The following is a 22,451-nucleotide window of genomic DNA, read 5'->3' on the forward strand; positions in this document are numbered from 1 at the left end:
GCGTGACAAAGTGTGAATTTCTTATGCTGAGACTTGAGAGTTCTGATCAGAGAGCCCGGGTTTTCAACCTGGGTTTTCGACCCAGGTCAAATGACCTGGCAATCGACCTGGGATTTTATCGGGTCAGCTTGGCTTCGATGTGAACAGGAATGCAGTCTCGACCCGCTAATTTACACGATGACACTGATTTACCTTGTGACTTTGTCACTGGACGGCCTAATAAACTGTGCCACTGTAGAAGCTCCAGGGCTGCAAGCAGCTCAAAAACAGAGCAAAGATCTCTGAAGGGCAGAGATTTTTGTCCATTTTTTCAATCAAATTAATTAAATGTGTTTTTACACGATTGTTAATGGAAGCGCATAGGTGAATTATCCCTTCATCATGTTAAGGAAATTGCATGGATTGGGGAATGCATGTGCAACTGTGTTTATATACAGCTTATATACAGTATATCAGTATACAGTATAGTGATATAGATTTGATCATGGCAGCGCACTGGCAAGACCGTGAGATCCAAGACCTGTGCAGGCACACAGCTCTCACAGTGGGAGGTTAGACCCGGGACTGCTGGCGACTTGAAAGCGCATGATGGGCGGATCGACCCGGGTCTGAAAATTGCACGTCAGTCCAGTATGTTCGGGTATGACAAATTTAACTCTACAGACAGTATAATTACCTACTCTTGCTAAAATTCCAACACCAGAGTTTTAACTCCACATCATTTGCTGTGTATGCTGATGTGTGCTGCAGTAATAGGGACTGTAGTGAAGCTCTTACATGCAGTGTACATTAAGGTTAACCAGCTGAACTATCTTTCCACGCTAATTACTAACGGCACATTTTATTACACGCTCAGCACTTTCACAATGTCTCCTTCTTTGTCTCTCTCTGTCGGGCTCATTCTAAATGAAAGATTAGACGTACAAACATGCAAATGAGAGTTAATCTTTATGGTCCCTGTGACTGCAGCTAACTGCAGGGCAGACAATTCCCTTTTTGTCACAGTCATGTCGAAAGCTTCTTGGGGTAAGTGCAACTTTTGGAAAACTGACAGCTGAGACAAAAATGTTAAACATCTACAACAAGACGCTGGATTAATTCTATCCTCCTGAGTTTACCGGACCATAGATTAGCCAACAAACCAATTATGGACATCCATCATTACGTCTGGCTTTTCTGTATGTAAGTCCAATATAATATTACAGATTGCATTGCTTACTTGTTAAAAGGTTGTTCAAACATTTGTTTTTTGACTGAAAGAATGATTTATTTAGCAAGTCTAATGTCTTTCTTTCCATTAGAATGACCTACTGTTCAGGTTCCTCGACAGGTTTCAATGACAATCCTGGTCTACATGCAAGCTCTTATAACATGGACTGGATGAAGGAGATACCTGATGATACACCAATATCTGCCATCTCCATTCCTGGAACACATGAAAGCTTAACATTATATGGGCCACCTCTTACTAAATGTCAGATTTGGACTTTGAAACAGCAACTTTATGTGGGAATACGGTATTTTGATGTGCATGCTGGGATTTGGTTTCCTACCGAAAAACTAATTTATATACGAGATAGTCACTGGATGTATTGGCAACATATGCAATTTGATGAGGTTCTCAGTGACATTCTTAAATTCTTGAAAGACCATAATGATGAGACAGTGCTTTTAAAAATGACTTTACATGGGCTGTACAAGGGAAAAGTTGTGCAGTTGCTAAATAATTTAATTGGGAAGCACAAAAAAAGAATATGGACAGAATCATCAGTACCAGAAATGAAGAAGGCAAGGAACAAAGTAGTTTTTCTCTGGAGCGACACGTTCCATGTTGGAATAAAAAACCATGAATCATCTTTATTTATACATAACAAATTAAAAAATATTGAAAAAGGAATTAAACAGATGAAGTCGCATATCTGTGATCATCACATTGTCTTGACTGACACCACCACCTCAATTTTTACAAACCCTAAAACATTGGCTAGAAAGGTGAACATGGAGCTTAGTAACCTGGTCATGCAAAAAAAACAAATCTCAACCCAAGGTTGCTTTGGTATTTTAAGCTTAAACTTTCCCAGCGCTGATCTCATTAAAAACATTATTCAACTCAAACCATGTGACTGTGAAGAAACGACAAAGACTGCGCCAGAATCACAAGATTCATTGCCAACCCCAGGAACTGGGCAGGATTCAGATCAAAAATCAGAACCAACGTCTGCACCAGAATCACCAGAAAATGTGCAACATTCACAACTAACACTTGCAACGGAATCACCAAATTCATTGCCAGCACCAGTAACTGTGCAGAATTCAGAACCAAAGCCCGAACCAGAGACCCCACCACACTCACCAGAAACTGGGCAAGATTCAGAACCGAAACTGGAACCAGACACATCACCAGAGTCACCAGAAAATGGGCAAGATTCAGAACCAAAACCTGAACCAGAGACTCCACCAGAGTCACCAGAAACTGGGCAAGATTCAGAACCAAAGCCTGAACCAGACACTCCACCAGAGATTCCATCAGAGTCGCCAGAGTCACCGGAAACTGGGATAGATTCAGAACCAAAACCTGAATCAGAGACTCCACCAGAGTCACCAGAAACAGGGCAAGAATCAGAACAAAAACCCGAGCCAGACACAGCACCAGAGTCACCAGGGCCGGCGCAAGATTCAGAACCAAAACCCGAACCAGAGACAGCAGCAGAGTCACCAGAAACTGGGCAAGATTCAGAACCAAAGCCTCCATCAGAGACTCCATCAGAGACTCCACCAGAGTCACCAGAAACTGGGCAAGATTCAGAACCAAAAACCGAAACAGAGACTCCACCAGAGCCACCGGAAACTGGGCAAGATTCAGAACCAAAACCCGAAACAGAGACTCCACCAGAGTCACCAGAAACTGGGCAAGATTCAGAACCAAAGCCTGCATCAGAGGATCCACCAAAGTCACCAGAAACTGGGCAAGATTCAGAACCAAAAATCCGAAACAGAGACTCCACCAGAGTCACCAGAAACTGGGCAAGATTCAGAACCAAAACCCGAAACAGAGACTCCACCAGAGTCACCGGAATCTGGGCAAGATTCAGAACCAAAACCTGAATCAGAGACACCACCAGAGTCACCAGAAACTGGGCAAGATTCGGAACCAAAACCCGAAGGAGAGAATCCACCAGAGTCACCAGAAACTGGGAAAGATTCAGAACCAAAGCCTGCATCAGAGACTCCACCAGAGAGTCCACCAGAGCCACCAAAAACCGGGCAAGATTCAGAACCAAAACCTGAATCAGAGACTCCACCAGAGTCACCAGAAACTGGGCAAGATTCAGAACCAAAACCTGCAGCAGAGACTCCGCCAGAGTCACCAGAAACGGGGCAAGATTCAGAACCAAAACCTGCAGCAGAGAGTCCACCAGAGTCAACAGAAACTGGGCAAGATTCGGAACCAAAACCCGAAGGAGAGAATCCACCAGAGTCACCAGACAATGGGCAAGATTCAGAACCAAAACCCGAAACAGAGACTCCACCAGAGTCACCAGAAACTGGGCAAGATTCAGAACCAAAGCCTGCATCAGAGACTCCCAGAGAGTCCACCAGAGTCAACAGAAACCGGGCAAGATTCAGAACCAAAACCCGAACGAGAGATCCACCAGAGTCACCAGAAATGGGCAAGATTCGAACCAAAACCCGAATCAGAGACTCCACCAGAGACTCACACCAAGCCGCGAGAAGTAACTGGGCAAGATTCAGAACCAAAACCTGAATCAGAGACTCCACCAGGGTGCACGAGTCACCAGAAACTGGGCAAGATTCAGAACCAAAACCGAACAGAGCTCCCAGAGTCACCAGAAAACTGGGCAAGATTCAGAAACCAAAACCGAATCAGAGAACGAAGATCGCCCAGAGTCACCAGAAAGAGCAAGATTCAGAACCAAAACCCGAAACAGAGACTCCACCAGAGTCACCGGAAACTGGGCAAGATTCAGAACCAAAGCCTGCATCAGAGACTCCATTAGAGACTCCACCAGAGTCACCAGATACCGGGAAAGATTCAGAACCAAAACCCGAAACAGAGACTCCACCAGAGTCACCAGAAACTGGGCAAGATTCAGAACCAAAACCCGAAACAGAGACTCCACCAGAGTCACCAGAAACTGGGCAAGATTCAGAACCAAAACCTGAATCAGAGACTCCACCAGAGTCACCAGAAACTGGGAAAGATTCGGAACCAAAACCCGAAAGAGACTCCACCAGAATCACCAGAAATGGGCAAGATTCAGAACCAAAAACCTGAATCAGAGACTCCACCAGAGTCACCAGAAACTGGGAAGATTCAGAACCAAAACCCGAACAGAGACTCCACCAGAGTCACCAGAAACTGGGCAAGATTCAGAACCAAAACCTGAACAGAGACTCCACCAGAGTCACCAGAAACTGGGCAAGATTCAGAACCAAAACCGAAACAGAGACTCCACCAGAGTCACCAGAAACTGGGCAAGATTCAGAACCAAACCTGAATCAGAGACTCACCAAGAGTCAACCAGAAACTGGGCAAGATTCAGAACCAAAACCTGAAACAGAGACTCCACCAGAGTCACCAGAAACTGGGCAAGATTCAGAACCAAAACCCGAAACAGAGACTCCACCAGAGTCACCAGAAACTGGGCAAGATTCAGAACCAAAACCTGAATCAGAGACTCCACCAGAGTCAACAGAAACTGGGCAAGATTCAGAACCAAAACCCAACAGAGACTCCACCAGAGTCACCAGACAACTGGGCAAGATTCAGAACCAAAACCTGAACAGAGACTCACCAGAGTCACCGGAAACTGGGCAAGATTCAGAACCAAAACCTGAAACAGAGACTCCACCAGAGTCACCAGAAACTGGGCAAGATTCAGAACCAAAGCCTGAATCAGAGACTCCACCAGAGTCACCAGAAACTGGGCAAGATTCAGAACCAAAACCTGCAGCAGAGACTCCGCCAGAGTCACCAGAAACGGCAAGATTCAGAACCAAAACCTCAGCAGAGACTCCCACCAGGAGTACAAACGAAAACATGGGCAAGATTCAGAACCAAAACCGAACAGAGACTCCACCAGAGTCACCAGAAACTGGGCAAGATTCAGAACCAAAACCCGAAACAGAGACTCCACCAGAGTCACCAGAAACTGGGCAAGATTCAGAACCAAACCTGAATCAGAGACTCCACCAGCAAGGTCACCAGAAACTGGGCAAGATTCGGAACCAAAATCCGAAACAGAGACTCCACCAGAGTCAACAGAAACTGGGAAAGATTCAGAACCAAAACCCGAAACAAAGACTCCACCAGAGTCACCAGAAACTGGGCAAGATTCAGAACCAAAACCTGAATCAGAGACTCCACCAGAGTCAACAGAAACTGGGCAAGATTCAGAACCAAAACCCGAAACAGAGACTCCACCAGAGTCACCAGAAACTGGGCAAGATTCAGAACCAAAACCCGAAACAGAGACTCCACCAGAGTCACCAGAAACTGGGCAAGATTCAGAACCAAAACCTGAATCAGAGACTCCACCAGAGTCACCAGGAAACTGGGCAAGATTCAGAACCAAAACCTGAATCAGAGACTCCACCAGAGTCACCAGAAACTGGGCAAGATTCAGAACCAAAACCGAACAGAGACTCCACCAGAGTCACCAGAAACTGGGCAAGATTCAGAACCAAAACCTGAATCAGAGAGAATCCACCAGAGTCACCAGACAATGGGCAAGATTCAGAACCAAAACCCGAAACAGAGACTCCACCAGAGTCACCGGAAACTGGGCAAGATTCAGAACCAAAACCTGAATCAGAGACTCCACCAGAGTCAACAGAAACTGGGAAAGATTCAGAACCAAAACCCGAAACAGAGACTCCACCAGAGTCACCAGAAACTGGGCAAGATTCAGAACCAAAACCTGAATCAGAGACTCCACCAGAGTCACCAGAAACTGGGCAAGATTCGGAACCAAAACCCGACGGAGAGACTCCACCAGAGTCACCAGAAACTGGGCAAGATTCAGAACCAAAACCCGAAACAGAGACTCCACCAGAGTCACCAGAAACTGGGCAAGATTCAGAACCAAAACCTGAATCAGAGACTCCACCAGAGTCACCAGAAACTGGGCAAGATTCAGAACCAAAACCCGAAACAGAGACTCCACCAGAGTCACCAGAAACTGGGCAAGATTCAGAACCAAAACCCGAAACAGAGACTCCACCAGAGTCACCAGAAACTGGGCAAGATTCAGAACCAAAACCGAAACAGAGACTCCACCAGAGTCACCAGAAACTGGGCAAGATTCAGAACCAAAACCTGAATCAGAGACTCCACCAGAGAGTCACCAAGAACTCAGGGGCAAGATTCAGAACCAAAACCTGAACAGAGACTCCACCAGAGTCACCAGAAACCGGGCAAGATTCAGAACCAAAACCCGAAACAGAGACTCCACCAGAGTCACCAGAAACTGGGCAAGATTCAGAACCAAAACCTGCAGCAGAGACTCCACCAGAGTCACCAGAAACTGGGCAAGATTCAGAACCAAAACCCGAAGAGAGACTCCACCAGAGTCACCAGAAACTGGGCAAGATTCAGAACCAAAACCGAAACAGAGACTCCCAGAGTCACCAGGAAACTGGCAAGATTCAGAACCAAAACCTGAACAGAGACTCCACCAGAGTCACCAGAAACTGGGCAAGATTCAGAACCAAAACCTGAATCAGAAGACTCCACCAGAGTCACCAGAAACTGGGCAAGATTCAGAAACCAAACCCAACACAGAGACTCCACCAGAGTCACCGAAACTGGGCAAGATTCAGAACCAAAACCTGAACAGAGACTCCACCAGAGTCACCAGAAACGGGCAAGATTCAGAACCAAAACCCGAACAGAGATCCACCAGAGTCACCAGAACTGGGCAAGATTCAGAACCAAAACCCGAAACAGAGACTCCACCAGAGTCACCAGAAACTGGGCAAGATTCAGAACCAAAACCTGAATCAGAGACTCCACCAGAGTCACAGCGTCACCAGAAACTGGGCAAGATTGCAGAAACCAAAACCTGAATCAGAGACTCCACCAGAGTCACCAGAAACTGGGCAAGATTCAGGAACCAAAACCCGAAAAGAGATCCACCAGAGTCACCAGAAACTGGGCAAGATTCAGAACCAAAGCTCCGAAACAGAGACTCCACCAGAGTCACCAGAAACTGGGCAAGATTCAGAACCAAAACCGAAGCAGAGACTCCACCAGAGTCACCAGAAACTGGGCAAGATTCGGATCCAAAACCCGAAGGAGAGACTCCACCAGAGTCACCAGAAACTGGGCAAGATTCAGAACCAAAACCTGAATCAGAGACAGCGCCAGAGTCACCAGGGCCGGAGCAAGATTCAGAACCAAAACCCGAAACAGAGACTCCACCAGAGTCACCGGAAACTGGGCAAGATTCAGAACCAAAACCTGCAACAGAGACTCCACCAGAGTCACAGAAACTGGGCAAGATTCAGAACCAAACCTGATCAGAGACCCCCAGAGTCACCAGACAACATGGGCAAGATTCAGAACCAAAACCCGAAACAGAGACTCCACCAGAGTCACCAGAAACTGGGCAAGATTCAGAACCAAAACCTGCTCAGAGACTCTCACCAGAGACTCCACCAGAGCCACCAGAAACGGAGCAAGATTCAGAACAAAAACCCGAAACAGAGACTCCACCAGAGTCACCAGAAACTGGGCAAGATTCAGAACTCAAGCCTGAATCAGAGACTCCACCAGAGTCCCCGGAAACTGGGCAAGATTCAGAACCAAAACCGCACAGAGATCCACCAGAGTCACCAGAAACTGGGCAAGATTCAGAACCAAAACCCGAACAGAGAATTCCACCAGAGTCAACAGAAACTGGGCAAGATTCAGAACCAAAACCCGAAACAGAAAATCCACCAGAGTCACCGGAAACTGGGCAAGATTCAGAACCAAAACCTGAAACAGAGACTCCCCCAGAGTCACCAGAAACTGGGCAAGGTTCAGAACCAAAACCCAAACAGAGAATCCACCAGAGTCACCAGAAACTGGGCAAGATTCAGAACCAAAACCGAACGAGCACTCACCAGAGCACCGGACTGGGCAATCAGAACCAAACCCGAAGAGACCCACCAGAGTCACCAGAACTGGGCAAGATTCAGAACCAAAACCTGAATCAGAGACTCCACCAGAGTCACCAGAAACTGGGCAAGATTCAGAACCAAAACCCGAAACAGAGACTCCACCAGAGTCACCAGAAACTGGGCAAGATTCAGAACCAAAACCTGAATCAGAGAATCCACCAGAGTCACCAGAAACTGGGCAAGATTCAGAACCAAAGCCTGCATCGGAGACTCCACCAGAGAGTCCACCAGAGTCACCAGAAACTGGGCAAGATTCAGAACCAAAACCCGAAACAGAGACTCCACCAGAGTCACCAGAAACTGGGCAAGATTCAGAACCAAAGCCTGTCAGAGCCACCAGAGAGTCCACCAGAGTCCACCAGAAACTGGGCAAGATTCAGAACCAAAACCCTGAACAGAGATCCACCAGAGCCACCTGAAACTGGGAAAGATTCAGAACCAAAACCCGAAACAGAGACTCCACCAGAGTCACCAGAAAATGGGCAAGATTCAGAACCAAAACCTGCAGCAGAGAGTCCACCAGAGTCACCAGAAACTGGGCAAGATTCAGAACCAAAACCCGAAACAGAGACTCCACCAGAGTCACCAGAAACTGGGCAAGATTCAGAACCAAAACCCGAAACAGAGACTCCACCAGAGTCACCAGACAATGGGCAAGATTCAGAACCAAAAACTGAATCAGAGACTCCACCAGAGTCACCAGAAACTGGGAAAGATTCGGAACCAAAACCCGAACAGAGACTCCACCGAGTCACCAGGACAACTGGGCAAGATTCAGAACCAAAACCCGAACAGAAGAGACTCCACCAGAGTCACCAGAAAGGGAAGGAATCGGAACGCACAAGATTCGAAAAGAGAACTCCACCAGAGTCACCAGAAATGGGCAAGATTCAGAACCAAACCCTGAATCAGAGACTCCACCAGAGTCACCAGAAACTGGGCAAGATTCGGAACCAAAACCCGAAGGAGAGACTCCACCAGAGTCACCAGAAACTGGGCAAGATTCAGAACCAAAACCGAACAGAGACTCCACCAGAGTCACCAGAACTGGGCAAGATTCAGAACCAAACCCGAAACAGAGACTCCACCAGAGTCACCAGAAACTGGGCAAGATTCAGAACCAAAGCTCACAGAGACTCATCAGAGACTCCACCAGAGCCACCAGAAACGGGCAAGATTCAGAACCAAAACCTGAAACAGAAATCCACCAGAGTCACCAGAAACTGGGCAAGATTCAGAACCAAAACCCGAAACAGAGACTCCACCAGAGTCACCAGAAACTGGGCAAGATTCAGAACCAAAACCTGAATCAGAGACTCCACCAGAGTCACCAGAAACTGGGCAAGATTCAGAACCAAAACCTGAATCAGAGACTCCACCAGAGTCACCAGAAACTGGGCAAGATTCAGAACCAAAACCCGAAACAGAGACTCCACCAGAGTCACCAGAAACTGGGCAAGATTCAGAACCAAAGCCTGAATCAGAGACTCCACCAGAGTCACCAGAAACTGGGCAAGATTCAGAACCAAAACCTGCAGCAGAGACTCCACCAGAGTCACCAGAAACTGGGCAAGATTCAGAACCAAAACCCGAAACAGAGACTCCACCAGAGTCACCAGAAACTGGGCAAGATTCAGAACCAAAGCCTGCATCAGAGACTCCACCAGAGAGTCCACCAGAGCACAGAACGGGCAAGATTCAGAACCAAAACCTGAAACAGAGACTCCACCAGAGTCACCAGAAACTGGGAAAGATTCAGAACCAAAACCCGAAACAGAGACTCCACCAGAGTCACCAGAAACTGGGCAAGATTCAGAACCAAAACCTGCACAGAGATCCACCAGAGTCACCAGAAACTGGGCAAGATTCAGAACCAAACCGACAGAGACTCCACCAGAGTCACCGAGAAACTGGGCAAGATTCAGAACCAAAACCCGAAACAGAGACTCCACCAGAGTCACCAGAAACTGGGCAAGATTCAGAACCAAAACCTGACGAACCACCAGAGACTCCACCAGAGTCAACAGAAACTGGGCAAGATTCAGAACCAAAACCCGAAACAGAAAATCCACCAGAGTCACCGGAAACTGGGCAAGATTCAGAACCAAAACCTGAAACAGAGACTCCCCCAGAGTCACCGGAAACTGGGCAAGATTCAGAACCAAAACCTGAAACAGAGACTCCCCCAGAGTCACCAGAAACTGGGCAAGGTTCAGAACCAAAACCCAAAGGAGAGAATCCACCAGAGTCACCAGACAATGGGCAAGATTCAGAACCAAAACCCGAAACAGAGACTCCACCAGAATCACCAGGACGGGCAAGATTCAGAACCAAACCGAAACAGAGACTCCACCAGAGTCACCAGAAACTGGGCAAGATTCAGAACAAACCTGACAGAGACTCCACCAGAGTCCCAGAAACGGGCAAGATTCAGAACCAAAACACTCCACCAGAGAGTCCACCAGAGTCACCAGAAACTGGGCAAGATTCAGAACCAAAACCCGAAGCAGAGACTCCACCAGAGTCACCAGAAACTGGGCAAGATTCAGAACCAAAACCTGCAGCAGAGACTCCACCAGAGTCACCAGAAACTGGGCAAGATTCAGAACCAAAACCCGAAACAGAGACTCCACCAGAGTCACCAGAAACTGGGCAAGATTCGGAACCAAAACCCGAAGGAGAGAATCCACCAGAGTCACCAGACAATGGGCAAGATTCAGAACCAAAACCCGAATCAGAGACTCCACCAGAGACTCCACCACAGTCACCAGAAACTGGGCAAGATTCAGAACCAAAGCCTGCATCAGAGACTCCACCAGAGAGTGCACTAGAGTCACCAGAAACTGGGCAAGATTCAGAACCAAAACCCGAAACAGAGGCTTCGCCAGAGTCACCAGAAACTGGGCAAGATTCAGAACCAAAGCCTGCATCAGAGACTCCATCAGAGACTCCACCAGAGTCACCAGAAACCGGGAAAGATTCAGAACCAAAACCCGAAACAGAGAGTCCACCAGAGTCACCAGAAACTGGGCAAGATTCAGAACCAAAACCCGAAACAGAGACTCCACCAGAGTCACCGGAATCTGGGCAAGATTCAGAACCAAAACCTGAATCAGAGACTCCACCAGAGTCACCAGAAACTGGGAAGGATTCGGAACCAAAACCCGAAGGAGAGAATCCACCAGAGTCACCAGACAATGGGCAAGATTCAGAACCAAAAACTGAATCAGAGACTCCACCAGAGTCACCAGAAACTGGGAAAGATTCGGAACCAAAACCCGAAGGAGAGACTCCACCAGAGTCACCAGAAACTGGGCAAGATTCAGAACCAAAACCTGCAGCAGAGACTCCACCAGAGTCACCAGAAACTGGGCAAGATTCAGAACCAAAACCCGAAACAGAGACTCCACCAGAGTCACCAGAAACTGGGAAAGATTCAGAACCAAAGCCTGCATCAGAGACTCCACCAGAGAGTCCACCAGAGCCACCAGAAACCGGGCAAGATTCAGAACCAAAACCTGAAACAGAGACTCCACCAGAGTCACCAGAAACTGGGAAAGATTCAGAACCAAAACCCGAAACAGAGACTCCACCAGAGTCACCAGAAACTGGGCAAGATTCAGAACCAAAACCTGCAGCAGAGAGTCCACCAGAGTCAACAGAAACTGGGCAAGATTCGGAACCAAAACCCGAAGGAGAGAATCCACCAGAGTCACCAGACAATGGGCAAGATTCAGAACCAAAACCCGAAACAGAGACAGCACCAGAGTCACCAGGGCCGGAGCAAGATTCAGAACCAAAACCTGAAACAGAGACTCCACCAGAGTCACCAGAAACTGGGCAAGATTCAGAACCAAAGCCTGAATCAGAGACTCCACCAGAGTCCCCGGAAACTGGGCAAGATTCAGAACCAAAGCCTCGGACACAGAGACTCCACCAGAGTCACCAGAAACGGGCAAGATTCAGAACCAAAACCGAACAGAGACTCCACCAGAGTCACCAGAAACTGGGCAAGATTCAGCAAAACCAAAATCCCAAACCCGAAGATCAGAACCAAAACACCAGAGTCCCCCAGGAACGGGCAAGATTCAGAACCAAAACCTGAAACAGAGACTCCACCAGAGTCACCAGAAACTGGGCAAGATTCAGAAACCAAAACCGACAGAGACTCCACCAGAGTCACCAGAAACTGGGCAAGATTCAGAACCAAAAACCGAAACAGAGACTCCACCAGAGCCACCGGAAACTGGGCAAGATTCAGAACCAAAACCCGAAACAGAGACTCCACCAGAGTCACCAGAAACTGGGCAAGATTCAGAACCAAAGCCTGCATCAGAGAGTCCACCAGAGTCACCAGAAACCGGGCAAGATTCAGAACCAAAATCCGAAACAGAGACTCCACCAGAGTCACCAGAAACTGGGCAAGATTCAGAACCAAAACCCGAAACAGAGACTCCACCAGAGTCACCGGAAACTGGGCAAGATTCAGAACCAAAACCTGAAAATCACAGAGGATCGACCAAAACCACAGGACTCCACAGAGTCACCAGAAACTGGGCAAGATTCAGAACCAAAAGCCTGCATCAGAGACTCCACCAGAGATCACAGAGTCACCAGAAACGGCAAGATTCAGAACCAAAACCGAAACAGAGACTCCCCAGAGTCACCAGAAACTGGGCAAGATTCAGAACCAAAACAACAGAGACTCACCAGAGTCACCAGAAACTGGGCAAGATTCAGAACCAAAACCCTGAAACAGAGACTCCACCAGAGTCACCAGAAACTGGGCAAGATTCAGAACCAAACCAACAAGATCACCCGAATGGAAGACGCCAAAGATCCACCAGAGTCACCAGAAACTGGGAAGATTCAGAACCAAAACCGAAACAGAGACTCCACCAGAGTCACCAGAAACTGGGCAAGATTCAGAACCAAAACCCGAAGAGAGACTCCACCAGAGTCACCAGAAACTGGGCAAGATTGACCAAAACCAAAACCGCAAGTACAGAGACATCACACCAGAGTCACCAGAAACTGGGCAAGATTCAGAACCAAAACCCGAAACAGAGACTCCACCAGAGTCACCAGAAACTGGGCAAGATTCAGAACCAAAGCCTGCATCAGAGACTCCACCAGAGAGTCCACCAGAGTCACCAGAAACTGGGCAAGATTCAGAACCAAAACCCGAAACAGAGACTCCACCAGAGTCACCAGAAACTGGGCAAGATTCAGAACCAAAACCCGAAACAGAGACTCCACCAGAGTCACCAGAAACTGGGCAAGATTCAGAACCAAAACCTGCACAGAGAGTCCACCAGAGTCAACCAGAAACTGGGCAAGATTCGGAACCAAAACCCCGAAAGAGAGAATCCACCAGAGTCACCAGACAATGGGCAAGATTCAGAACCAAAACCGAAACAGAGATCCACCAGAGTCACCAGAAACTGGCAGATTCGAACCAAAGCCAAGACACCAGAGTCACAGAAAAGCAAGATTCAGAACCAAAACCTGAAACAGAGACTCCACCAGAGTCACCAGAAACTGGGCAAGATTCAGAACCAAAGCCTGAATCAGAGACTCCACCAGAGTCCCCGGAAACTGGGCAAGATTCAGAACCAAAGCCCGCATCAGAGACTCCACCAGAGACTCCACCAGAGTCACCAGAAACTGGGCAAGATTCAGAACCAAAACCTGAAACAGAGACTCCACCAGAGTCACCAGAAACCGGGCAAGATTCAGAACCATCACCCGAACCAGAGACAGCACCAGAGTCACCAGGGCCGGAGCAAGATTCAGAACCAAAACCCGAAACAGAGACTCCACCAGAGTCACCAGAAACTGGGCAAGATTCAGAACCAAAGCCTGAATCAGAGACTTCACCAGAGAGTGCACCAGAGTCACCAGAAACTGGGCAAGATTCAGAACCAAAACCTGAATCAGAGACTCCACCAGAGTCACCAGAAACTGGGCAAGATTCGAACAAAACCGACAGAGACTCCACCAGAGTCACCAGAAACTGGGCAAGATTCAGAACCAAAACCGAACAGAGACTCCACCAGAGTCACCAGAAACTGGGCAAGATTCAGAACCCAAAACCCAGGACAAGAGACATCCACCAGAGTCCACCAGAAACTGGGCAAGATTCAGAACCAAAACCTGACAGAGATCCACCAGAGTCACCAGAAACTGGGCAAGATTCGGAACCAAAACCCGAAACAGAGATCCACCAGAGTCACCGAAATGGGCAAGATTCAGAACCAAAACCTGAATCAGAGACACCAGGTCCACCAGTCACCAGAAACTGGGCAAGATTCAGAACCAAAGCCGAACAGAGACTCCACCAGAGTCACCGAAACTGGGCAAGATTCAGAACCAAACCCAACAGAGACTCCACAGAGTCACCAGAAACTGGGCAAGATTCAGAACCAAAACCGAACAGAGACTCCACCAGAGTCACCAGAAACTGGGCAAGATTCAGAACCAAAACCTGAACAGAGATCCACCAGAGTCACCAGAAACGGGCAAAGATTCAGAACCAAAACCCGAAACAGAGACTCCACCAGAGTCACCAGAAACTGGGCAAGATTCAACCAAACCCAAAAGCCCCATCACAGAACTGGGCAAGATTCAGAACAAACGAGCTCCACCAGAGTCACCAGAAACTGGGCAAGATTCAGAACCAAAACCCGAACAGAGATCCACCAGAGTCACCAGAAATGGGCAAGATTCAGAACCAAAACCGAACAGAGACTCCCACCAGAGAGTCACCAGAGTCACCAGAAACGGGCAAGATTCAGAACCAAACCTGATCAGAGACTCCACCAGAGTCACCAGAAACTGGGCAAGATTCAGAACCAAAACCCGAAACGAGAGCTCCACCAGAGTCACCAGAAACTGGGCAAGATTCAGAACCAAAACCTGAACAGAGACTCCACCAGAGTCACCAGAAACGGGCAAGATTCAGAACCAAAACCGAAAAGAGATCCACCAGAGTCACCAGAAACTGGGCAAGATTCAGAACCAAAACCCGAAACAGAGACTCCACCAGAGTCACCGGAAACTGGGCAAGATTCAGAACCAAAACCTGAATCAGAGAATCCACCAGAGTCACCAGAAACTGGGCAAGATTCAGAACCAAAGCCTGCATCGGAGACTCCACCAGAGAGTCCACCAAGCACCGAAACTGGGCAAGATTCAGAACCAAAACCTGAAACAGAGACTCCACCAGAGTCACCAGAAACTGGGAAGATTCAGAACCAAAACCGAACAGAGACTCCACCAGAGTCACCAGAAACTGGGCAAGATTCAGAACCAAAACCTGCAGCAGAGAGTCCACCAGAGTCACCAGAAACTGGGCAAGATTCGAACCAAAACCCGAAGAGAGAGATCCACCAGAGTCACCAGAAACTGGGCAAGATTCAGAACCAAAACCCGAACAGAGACTGCACAGAGTACACCAGCCGGGCAAGATTCAGAACAACAACCCGAAACAGGACTCCACCAGAGTCACCAGAAACTGGGCAAGATTCAGAACCAAAGCCTGATCAGAGACTCCACCAGAGTCCACCAGAGACCAGAACTGGGCAAGATTCAAGAACCAAAACCCGAAACGAGAGACATCACCGAGACTCCAGAGTCACCAGAAACTGGGCAAGATTCAGAACCAAAACCTGAACAGAGACTCCACCAGAGTCACCAGAAACTGGCAAGATTCAGAACCAAACTCCGAACAGAGATCCACCAGAGTCACCAGAAACTGGGCAAGATTCGAACCAAAACCCGAAGAAGAGATCCACCAGAGTCACCAGAAATGGGCAAGATTCAGAACCCAAACCTGAATCAGAGACTCCACCAGAGTCCCAGTCACCAGAAACTGGGCAAGATTCAGAACCAAAACCTGAAACAGAGACTCCACCAGAGTCACCAGAAACTGGGCAAGATTCAGAACCAAAACCTGAACAGAGACTCCACCAGAGTCACCAGAAACTGGGCAAGATTCAGAACCAAAACCCGCACAGAGACTCCACCAGAGTCACCAGACAAAACGGGCAAGATTCAGAACCAAAACCTGAACAGAGACTCCACCAGAGTCACCAGAAACGGGCAAGATTCAGACAAAACCATAGAATCCCAAGACCCAGGACACAGAGTCTCGAGAACCCAAAACCCAAACAGAGACTCCACCAGAGTCACCGGAAACTGGGCAAGATTCAGAACCAAACCTGATCGAGACCAGAGAGTCCACCAGAGTCACCAGAAACTGGGCAAGATTCAGAACCAAAACCCGAAACAGAGACTCCACCAGAGTCACCAGAAACTGGGCAAGATTCAGAACCAAAACCTGCATCAGAGACTCCACCAGAGTCACCAGAAACTGGGCAAGATTCAGAACCAAAGCCCGCAGCAGAGACTCCACCAGAGTCACCAGAAACTGGGCAAGATTCGGAACCAAAACCCGAAGGAGAGACTCCACCAGAGTCACCAGAAACTGGGCAAGATTCAGAACCAAAACCTGAATCAGAGACAGTCCGAACCAGGAAGACCAACCAAGACCACAGAGTCCGGCAATGCAAGATTCAGAACCAAAACCCGAAACAGAGACTCCACCAGAGTCACCAGAAACTGGGCAAGATTCAGAACCAAACCTGACAGAGACTACGACTCACCAGAGTCACCAGAAACTGGGCAAGATTCAGAACCAAAACCTGAACAGAGATCCACCAGAGTCACCAGAAACTGGGCAAGATTCAGAACCAAAACCCGAACAGAGACTCCACCAGAGATCCACCAGAGTCACCAGAAACTGGGCAAGATTCAGAACCAAAACCTGAAACAGAGACTCCACCAGAGTCACCGAGAAACTGGGCAAGATTCAGAACCAAAAGCCGAACAGAGGACTCCACCAGAGTCCACCAGAGTCACCGGAAACTGGGCAAGATTCAGAACCAAAACCTGAATCAGAGACTCCACCAGAGTCAACAGAAACTGGGCAAGATTCAGAAACAAAGCCCGCAGCAGAGACTCCACCAGAGTCACCAGAAACTGGGCAAGATTCAGAACCAAAGCCCGCAGCAGAGACTCCACCAGAGGTTCACCAGAAACCTGGCGATCACAACCGATTCGAGACACCACAGTACCACAATCAACCAAACCCGAAGAGAGACTCCACCAGAGTCACCAGACAATGGGCAAGATTCAGAACCAAAAACCCGAATCAGAGACTCCACCAGAGTCACCAGACACATGGGCAAGATTCAGAACCAAAACCTGATCAGAGACTCACCAAGTCACAGATCAAATGGCAAGATCGAACCAAAACCGACGAGCTCACCAGAGTCACCGAAACTGGGCAAGATTCAGAACCAAAACCTGATAGCAGAGAACCCACCAGATCACCAGAAAACTCCAGGGCAAGATTCAGAACCAAAACCTGACAGAATCAAGAGATCCACCAGAGTCACCAGAAACGGCAGATCGACGACCAGAGATTCACCAGATCACAGAATAACATTAACCAAACCCGAACAGAGAATCCACCAGAGTCACCAGACAACTGGGCAAGATTCAGAACCAACTAAAACACGACAAAATGAAAATCAGAGAACAGAGTCCCCCAGAGTCACCAGAAACTGGGCAAGATTCAGAACCAAAACCTGCACAGAGACTCCACCAGAGTCACCAGAAACTGGGCAAGATTCAGAACCAAAACCCGAAACAGAGACTCCACCAGAGTCACCAGAAACTGGGCAAAGATTCAGAACCAAACCGAAACAGAGACAGCACCAGAGTCACCAGGGCCGGAGCAAGATTCAGAACCAAAACCTGAAACAGAGACTCCACCAGAGTCACCAGAAACTGGGCAAGATTCAGAACCAAAACCTGAATCAGAGACTCCACCAGAGTCACCAGAAACTGGGCAAGATTCAGAACCAAAACCCGAACAGAGACTCCACCAGAGTCACAGAAACTGGGCAAGATTTCAAACCAAAACCCGAAAGCAGAGATCCACCAGAGTCACCAGAAACTGGGCAAGATTCAGAACCAAAACCCGAAACAGAGACTACACCAGAGTCACCAGAACTGGAGCAAGATTCAGAAACCAAAACCCGAACAGAGATCCCACCAGAGTCCACCAGAAAACTGGGCAAGATTCAGAACCAAAGACCGCTCAGAGACTCAGAGATCCACCAGTCACAAACTGGGCAAGATTCACCAAACCGAACAGAGATCCCAAGTCACCAGAAACTGGGCAAGATTCAGAACCAAAACCCGAACACAGAGACTCCACCAGAGTCACCAGAAACAAAATCAGATACAACCGACGAGAGACCACCGAGATCACCAGGCCAGAAACTGGGCAAGATTCAGAACCAAAGCCTGATCAGAGACTCCACCAGAGTCACCAGAAACTGGGCAAGATTCAGAACCAAAACCCGAAACAGAGGCTTCGCCAGAGTCACCAGAAACTGGGCAAGATTCAGAACCAAAACCTGAATCAGAGACAGCGCCAGAGTCACCAGGGCCGGAGCAAGATTCAGAACCAAAACCCGAAACAGAGACTCCACCAGAGTCACCGGAAACTGGGCAAGATTCAGAACCAAAACCTGAATCAGAGAATCCACCAGAGTCACCAGAAACTGGGCAAGATTCAGAACCAAACCGAAACAGAGACCTCCACAGAGTCACCAGAAACTGGGAAGATTCGAACCAAAACCCGAAACAGAGACTCCCCAGAGTCACCGAAACTGGGCAAGATTCAGAACCAAAACCTGAATCAGAGACTCCACCAGAGTCACCAGAAACTGGGCAAGATTCAGAACCAAAACCGAACAGAGAACTCCACCAGAGTCACCAGAAACTGGGCAAGATTCAGAACCAAAACCCTGAACAGAGACTCCACCAGAGTCACCAGAAACTGGGCAAGATTCAGAACCAAAACCCGAACAGAGATCCACCAGAGTCACCAGAAACTGGGCAAGATTCAGAACCAAACCGAAGACGAGACTCCACCAGAGTCCCAAACGGCAAGATCAGAACCAAACACGAGACCAGCCAAGAAGTCACCTGAGAGCCAAGATTCAGAACCGATCAAACCAAAACAGAGACTCCACAAGTCACCAGAAACTGGAAGATTCAGCAACCAAGAACCCCGAAACTGGGGGGAGATCCACCAGAGTCACCAGAAACTGGGAAGATTCAGAACCAAAACCTGCCATACAGAGCTCCACCAGAGACGTCCACCAGAGTCACCAGAAACCTGGGCAAGGTTCAGAACCAAAACCCGAAGGAGAGAATCCACCAGAGTCACCAGACAATGGGCAAGATTCAGAACCAAAACCCGAAACAGAGACTCCACCAGAGTCACCGGAAACTGGGCAAGATTCAGAACCAAAACCTGAATCAGAGACTCCACCAGAGTCACCGAAACTGGCAGATTCAGAACCAAACCGCATCGAGACTCCACCAGAGACTCCACCAGAGTCACCATGAAACTGGGCAAGATTCAGAACCAAAACCTGAAACAGAGACTCCACCAGAGTCACCAGAAACCGGGCAAGATTCAGAACCTCACGCCGTACGGACACAAGAGACCAGCCACCAGAACCAAGACTCCACCAGAGTCACCAGAAACTGGGCAAGATTCAGAACCAAAACCCTGAACAGAGACTCCACCAGAGTCACCGAAACTGGGCAAGATTCAGAACCAAAACCTGAACAGAGACTCCACCAGAGTCAACAGAAACTGGGCAAGATTCAGAACAAACCGCAGCAGAGACTCCACCAGAGTCACAGAAACTGGGCAAGATTCAGGAACCAAAACCGAAGAGAGAACCACCAGAGTCACCAGACAATGGGCAAGATTCAGAACCAAAACCGAAACAGAGACTCACCAGAGTCACCAGAACGGGCGTGAGCAGATTCAGAACCAAAACCCGAAACAGAGACTCACCAGAGTCACCAGGAAACTGGGCAAGATTCAGAACCAAAACCTGAATCAGAGAACTCCACCAGAGTCACCGAAACTGGGCAAGATTCAGAACCAAACCGACAGAGATACCAGAGAGTCCACCAGAGTCACCAGAAACTGGGCAAGATTCAGAACCAAAACCCGAAACAGAGATCCACAGAGTCACCAGAACTGGGCAAGATTCAGAACCAAAACCTGAATCAGAGACTCCACCAGAGTCACAGAAACTGGGCAAGATTCAGAACAAAACCGAACAGAGACTCCACCAGAGTCAACAGAAACTGGGCAAGATTCGAACAAAGCCCGCAGCAGAGACTCCACCAGAGCCACCAGAAACTGGGCAAGATTCAGAACCAAAACCCGAAGGAGAGAATCCACCAGAGTCACCAGACAATGGGCAAGATTCAGAACCAAAACCCGAACCAGAGACTCCACCAGAGACTCCACCAGAGTCACCAGAATCTGGGCAAGATTTAGAACCAAAAGCTGAAACGGAGGCTTCGCCAGAGTCACCAGAAACCGGGAAAGATTCAGAACCAACCGCCGAACCAGAGACAGCACCAGAGTCACCAGGGCCAGGGCAAGATTCAGAACCAAAACCCGAAACAGAGACTCCACCAGCGTCACCGGAAACCGGGAAAGATTCAGAACCAAAACCTGGACCAGAACTCCACAGCAGATCCGAACCGGAAATTCAGAACCAATACCACAAACAGCTGGACTGCACCAAGTTCAAAATATCACTGGAACCATCAGACACCAATGCATCCTTTTTTCCCTCAACCAGTCCCTGCACCCCCACTCCCAGCACTTGTAGAAGATTCCGAAACAAAATCTCAACCAACACCTGCACATGGATCATCTACATCCCAGAAAATTTCAGAGCCATCATCTGAGTTGGAGACAAAACACACACCAATTCCAGAGTCACATAGCCCAAAATATGATCATGGACAAGAACCTGACTCAATACAGCATGAACCACACCTGGTGAATCCACCAGCAGCTGTACAAGATTTACATCCTGTTGTTCTCCCAAACATCCTTCCTAAAATAGAGATTAAGCCAAATCGACAATGGAGAAGACGTAACTGTCTTCGAGGGTAAATCAAGTTATATGTTTAACACTCAAGGTGATCATATCAAGTTCTAAAGAAAACAGAAGAATTGTGTTTGGTGCCATGAACATAAATAAAATGAATGAAAATAGTAATATGTTGTCATATGATTTACTGATTTTGTCTAACATTCAATCATCAAATAACTATTTAACACACTACACACACGTTAAATCACATATTTATTCTGACTGGATATTTTACTTTGTAAACTTGTCAACTTCTTTTTTTTTAAATTGTCATTTATATTCCTGACCTTTGCTTCATTGGCAGAGAACAACGAAGACGCCATATATTGTCTTTTATATATATATATATATTTTTTTTTTTACAATAAAAGCCAACATGGTCCCACAGACACAAAGTTATTCTTTGAATATATTTCTTCTACTATTAAACCCTGGAGGCTCTAAGACTGTGGTTTGTCAGAAACTACATACGAATCTTAAGATGTTTTTGATCCCTGAGGGCAAATGTAGTTGTTACAACAGCCGGACAAGACAGTGCAAAAATCCAGGTTAGATAAAAATATAGAATATGGTAAGAGAGAATTCTTCACAGTGGAGGGCTAAAATTGAATCCGGGGGGAGGGTCATGGGTCAAAGTGTTAATTTTGCAGTGCATTATTATATATATAGCATGCATGCGCAAATAAACACTATCACAAAATAATTTAGAAAAATTAATGACAGGGGTTATTGTGTTTCATATTTATGTTCGAATAACGACGTAACATCTATCTGGCTTCTTTTAATGAGCCTAGGGTTTGCTGACTGGAAGCTTCCCTATATCTTGCACACAGATGCCAGTGTCAATGGGATAGGTGCTGCACTGTACCAGGTACAGGATGGGAAAACACCCATGACAGTCGTGGACTGTCAATGAGTAAAAATAACTATCCAGTGCATAAATTGAAGTTCTTAGCTCTTAAGTGGGGTATATGTGATAAATTCCATCATTACCTTTACAGTGTCTTATTTCAGTTCTAACTGACAACAACCCCTTGACATATGTTGTAACCACAGCCAAGCTGGATGCTGCAGGACATTGATGGCTTGCTGCCCTTTCCCTGCATGACTTTGACATCAAATACAGGTTGGGAAAAACTAATGTTGATGCAGATGGTCTGTCATCTTATGTTATCTTATTTCATTGTAATTTTATTACATTGCCGTGAG

The 22,451-nt window shown here is 47.7% G+C and overlaps 1 protein-coding gene across 1 annotated transcript; it reads left to right on the forward strand.

Moving 5' to 3' along the window:
• Positions 1–1,323: 1,323 nt before the first annotated feature.
• On the forward strand, positions 1,324–21,051 carry LOC125020286 (1-phosphatidylinositol phosphodiesterase-like). Its single transcript, XM_047605636.1, has 2 exons — positions 1,324–2,420; positions 20,943–21,051. Exons 1-2 carry the CDS (start codon positions 1,372–1,374, stop codon positions 21,049–21,051), a joined length of 1,158 nt encoding a protein of 385 aa, XP_047461592.1. The 5' UTR covers positions 1,324–1,371.
• Positions 21,052–22,451: the final 1,400 nt, after the last annotated feature.

The sequence above is a fragment of the Mugil cephalus genome, chromosome 14 (genome assembly GCF_022458985.1).
Source record: "Mugil cephalus isolate CIBA_MC_2020 chromosome 14, CIBA_Mcephalus_1.1, whole genome shotgun sequence".
In the NCBI taxonomy this organism is placed as follows: Eukaryota; Metazoa; Chordata; class Actinopteri; order Mugiliformes; family Mugilidae; genus Mugil; species Mugil cephalus.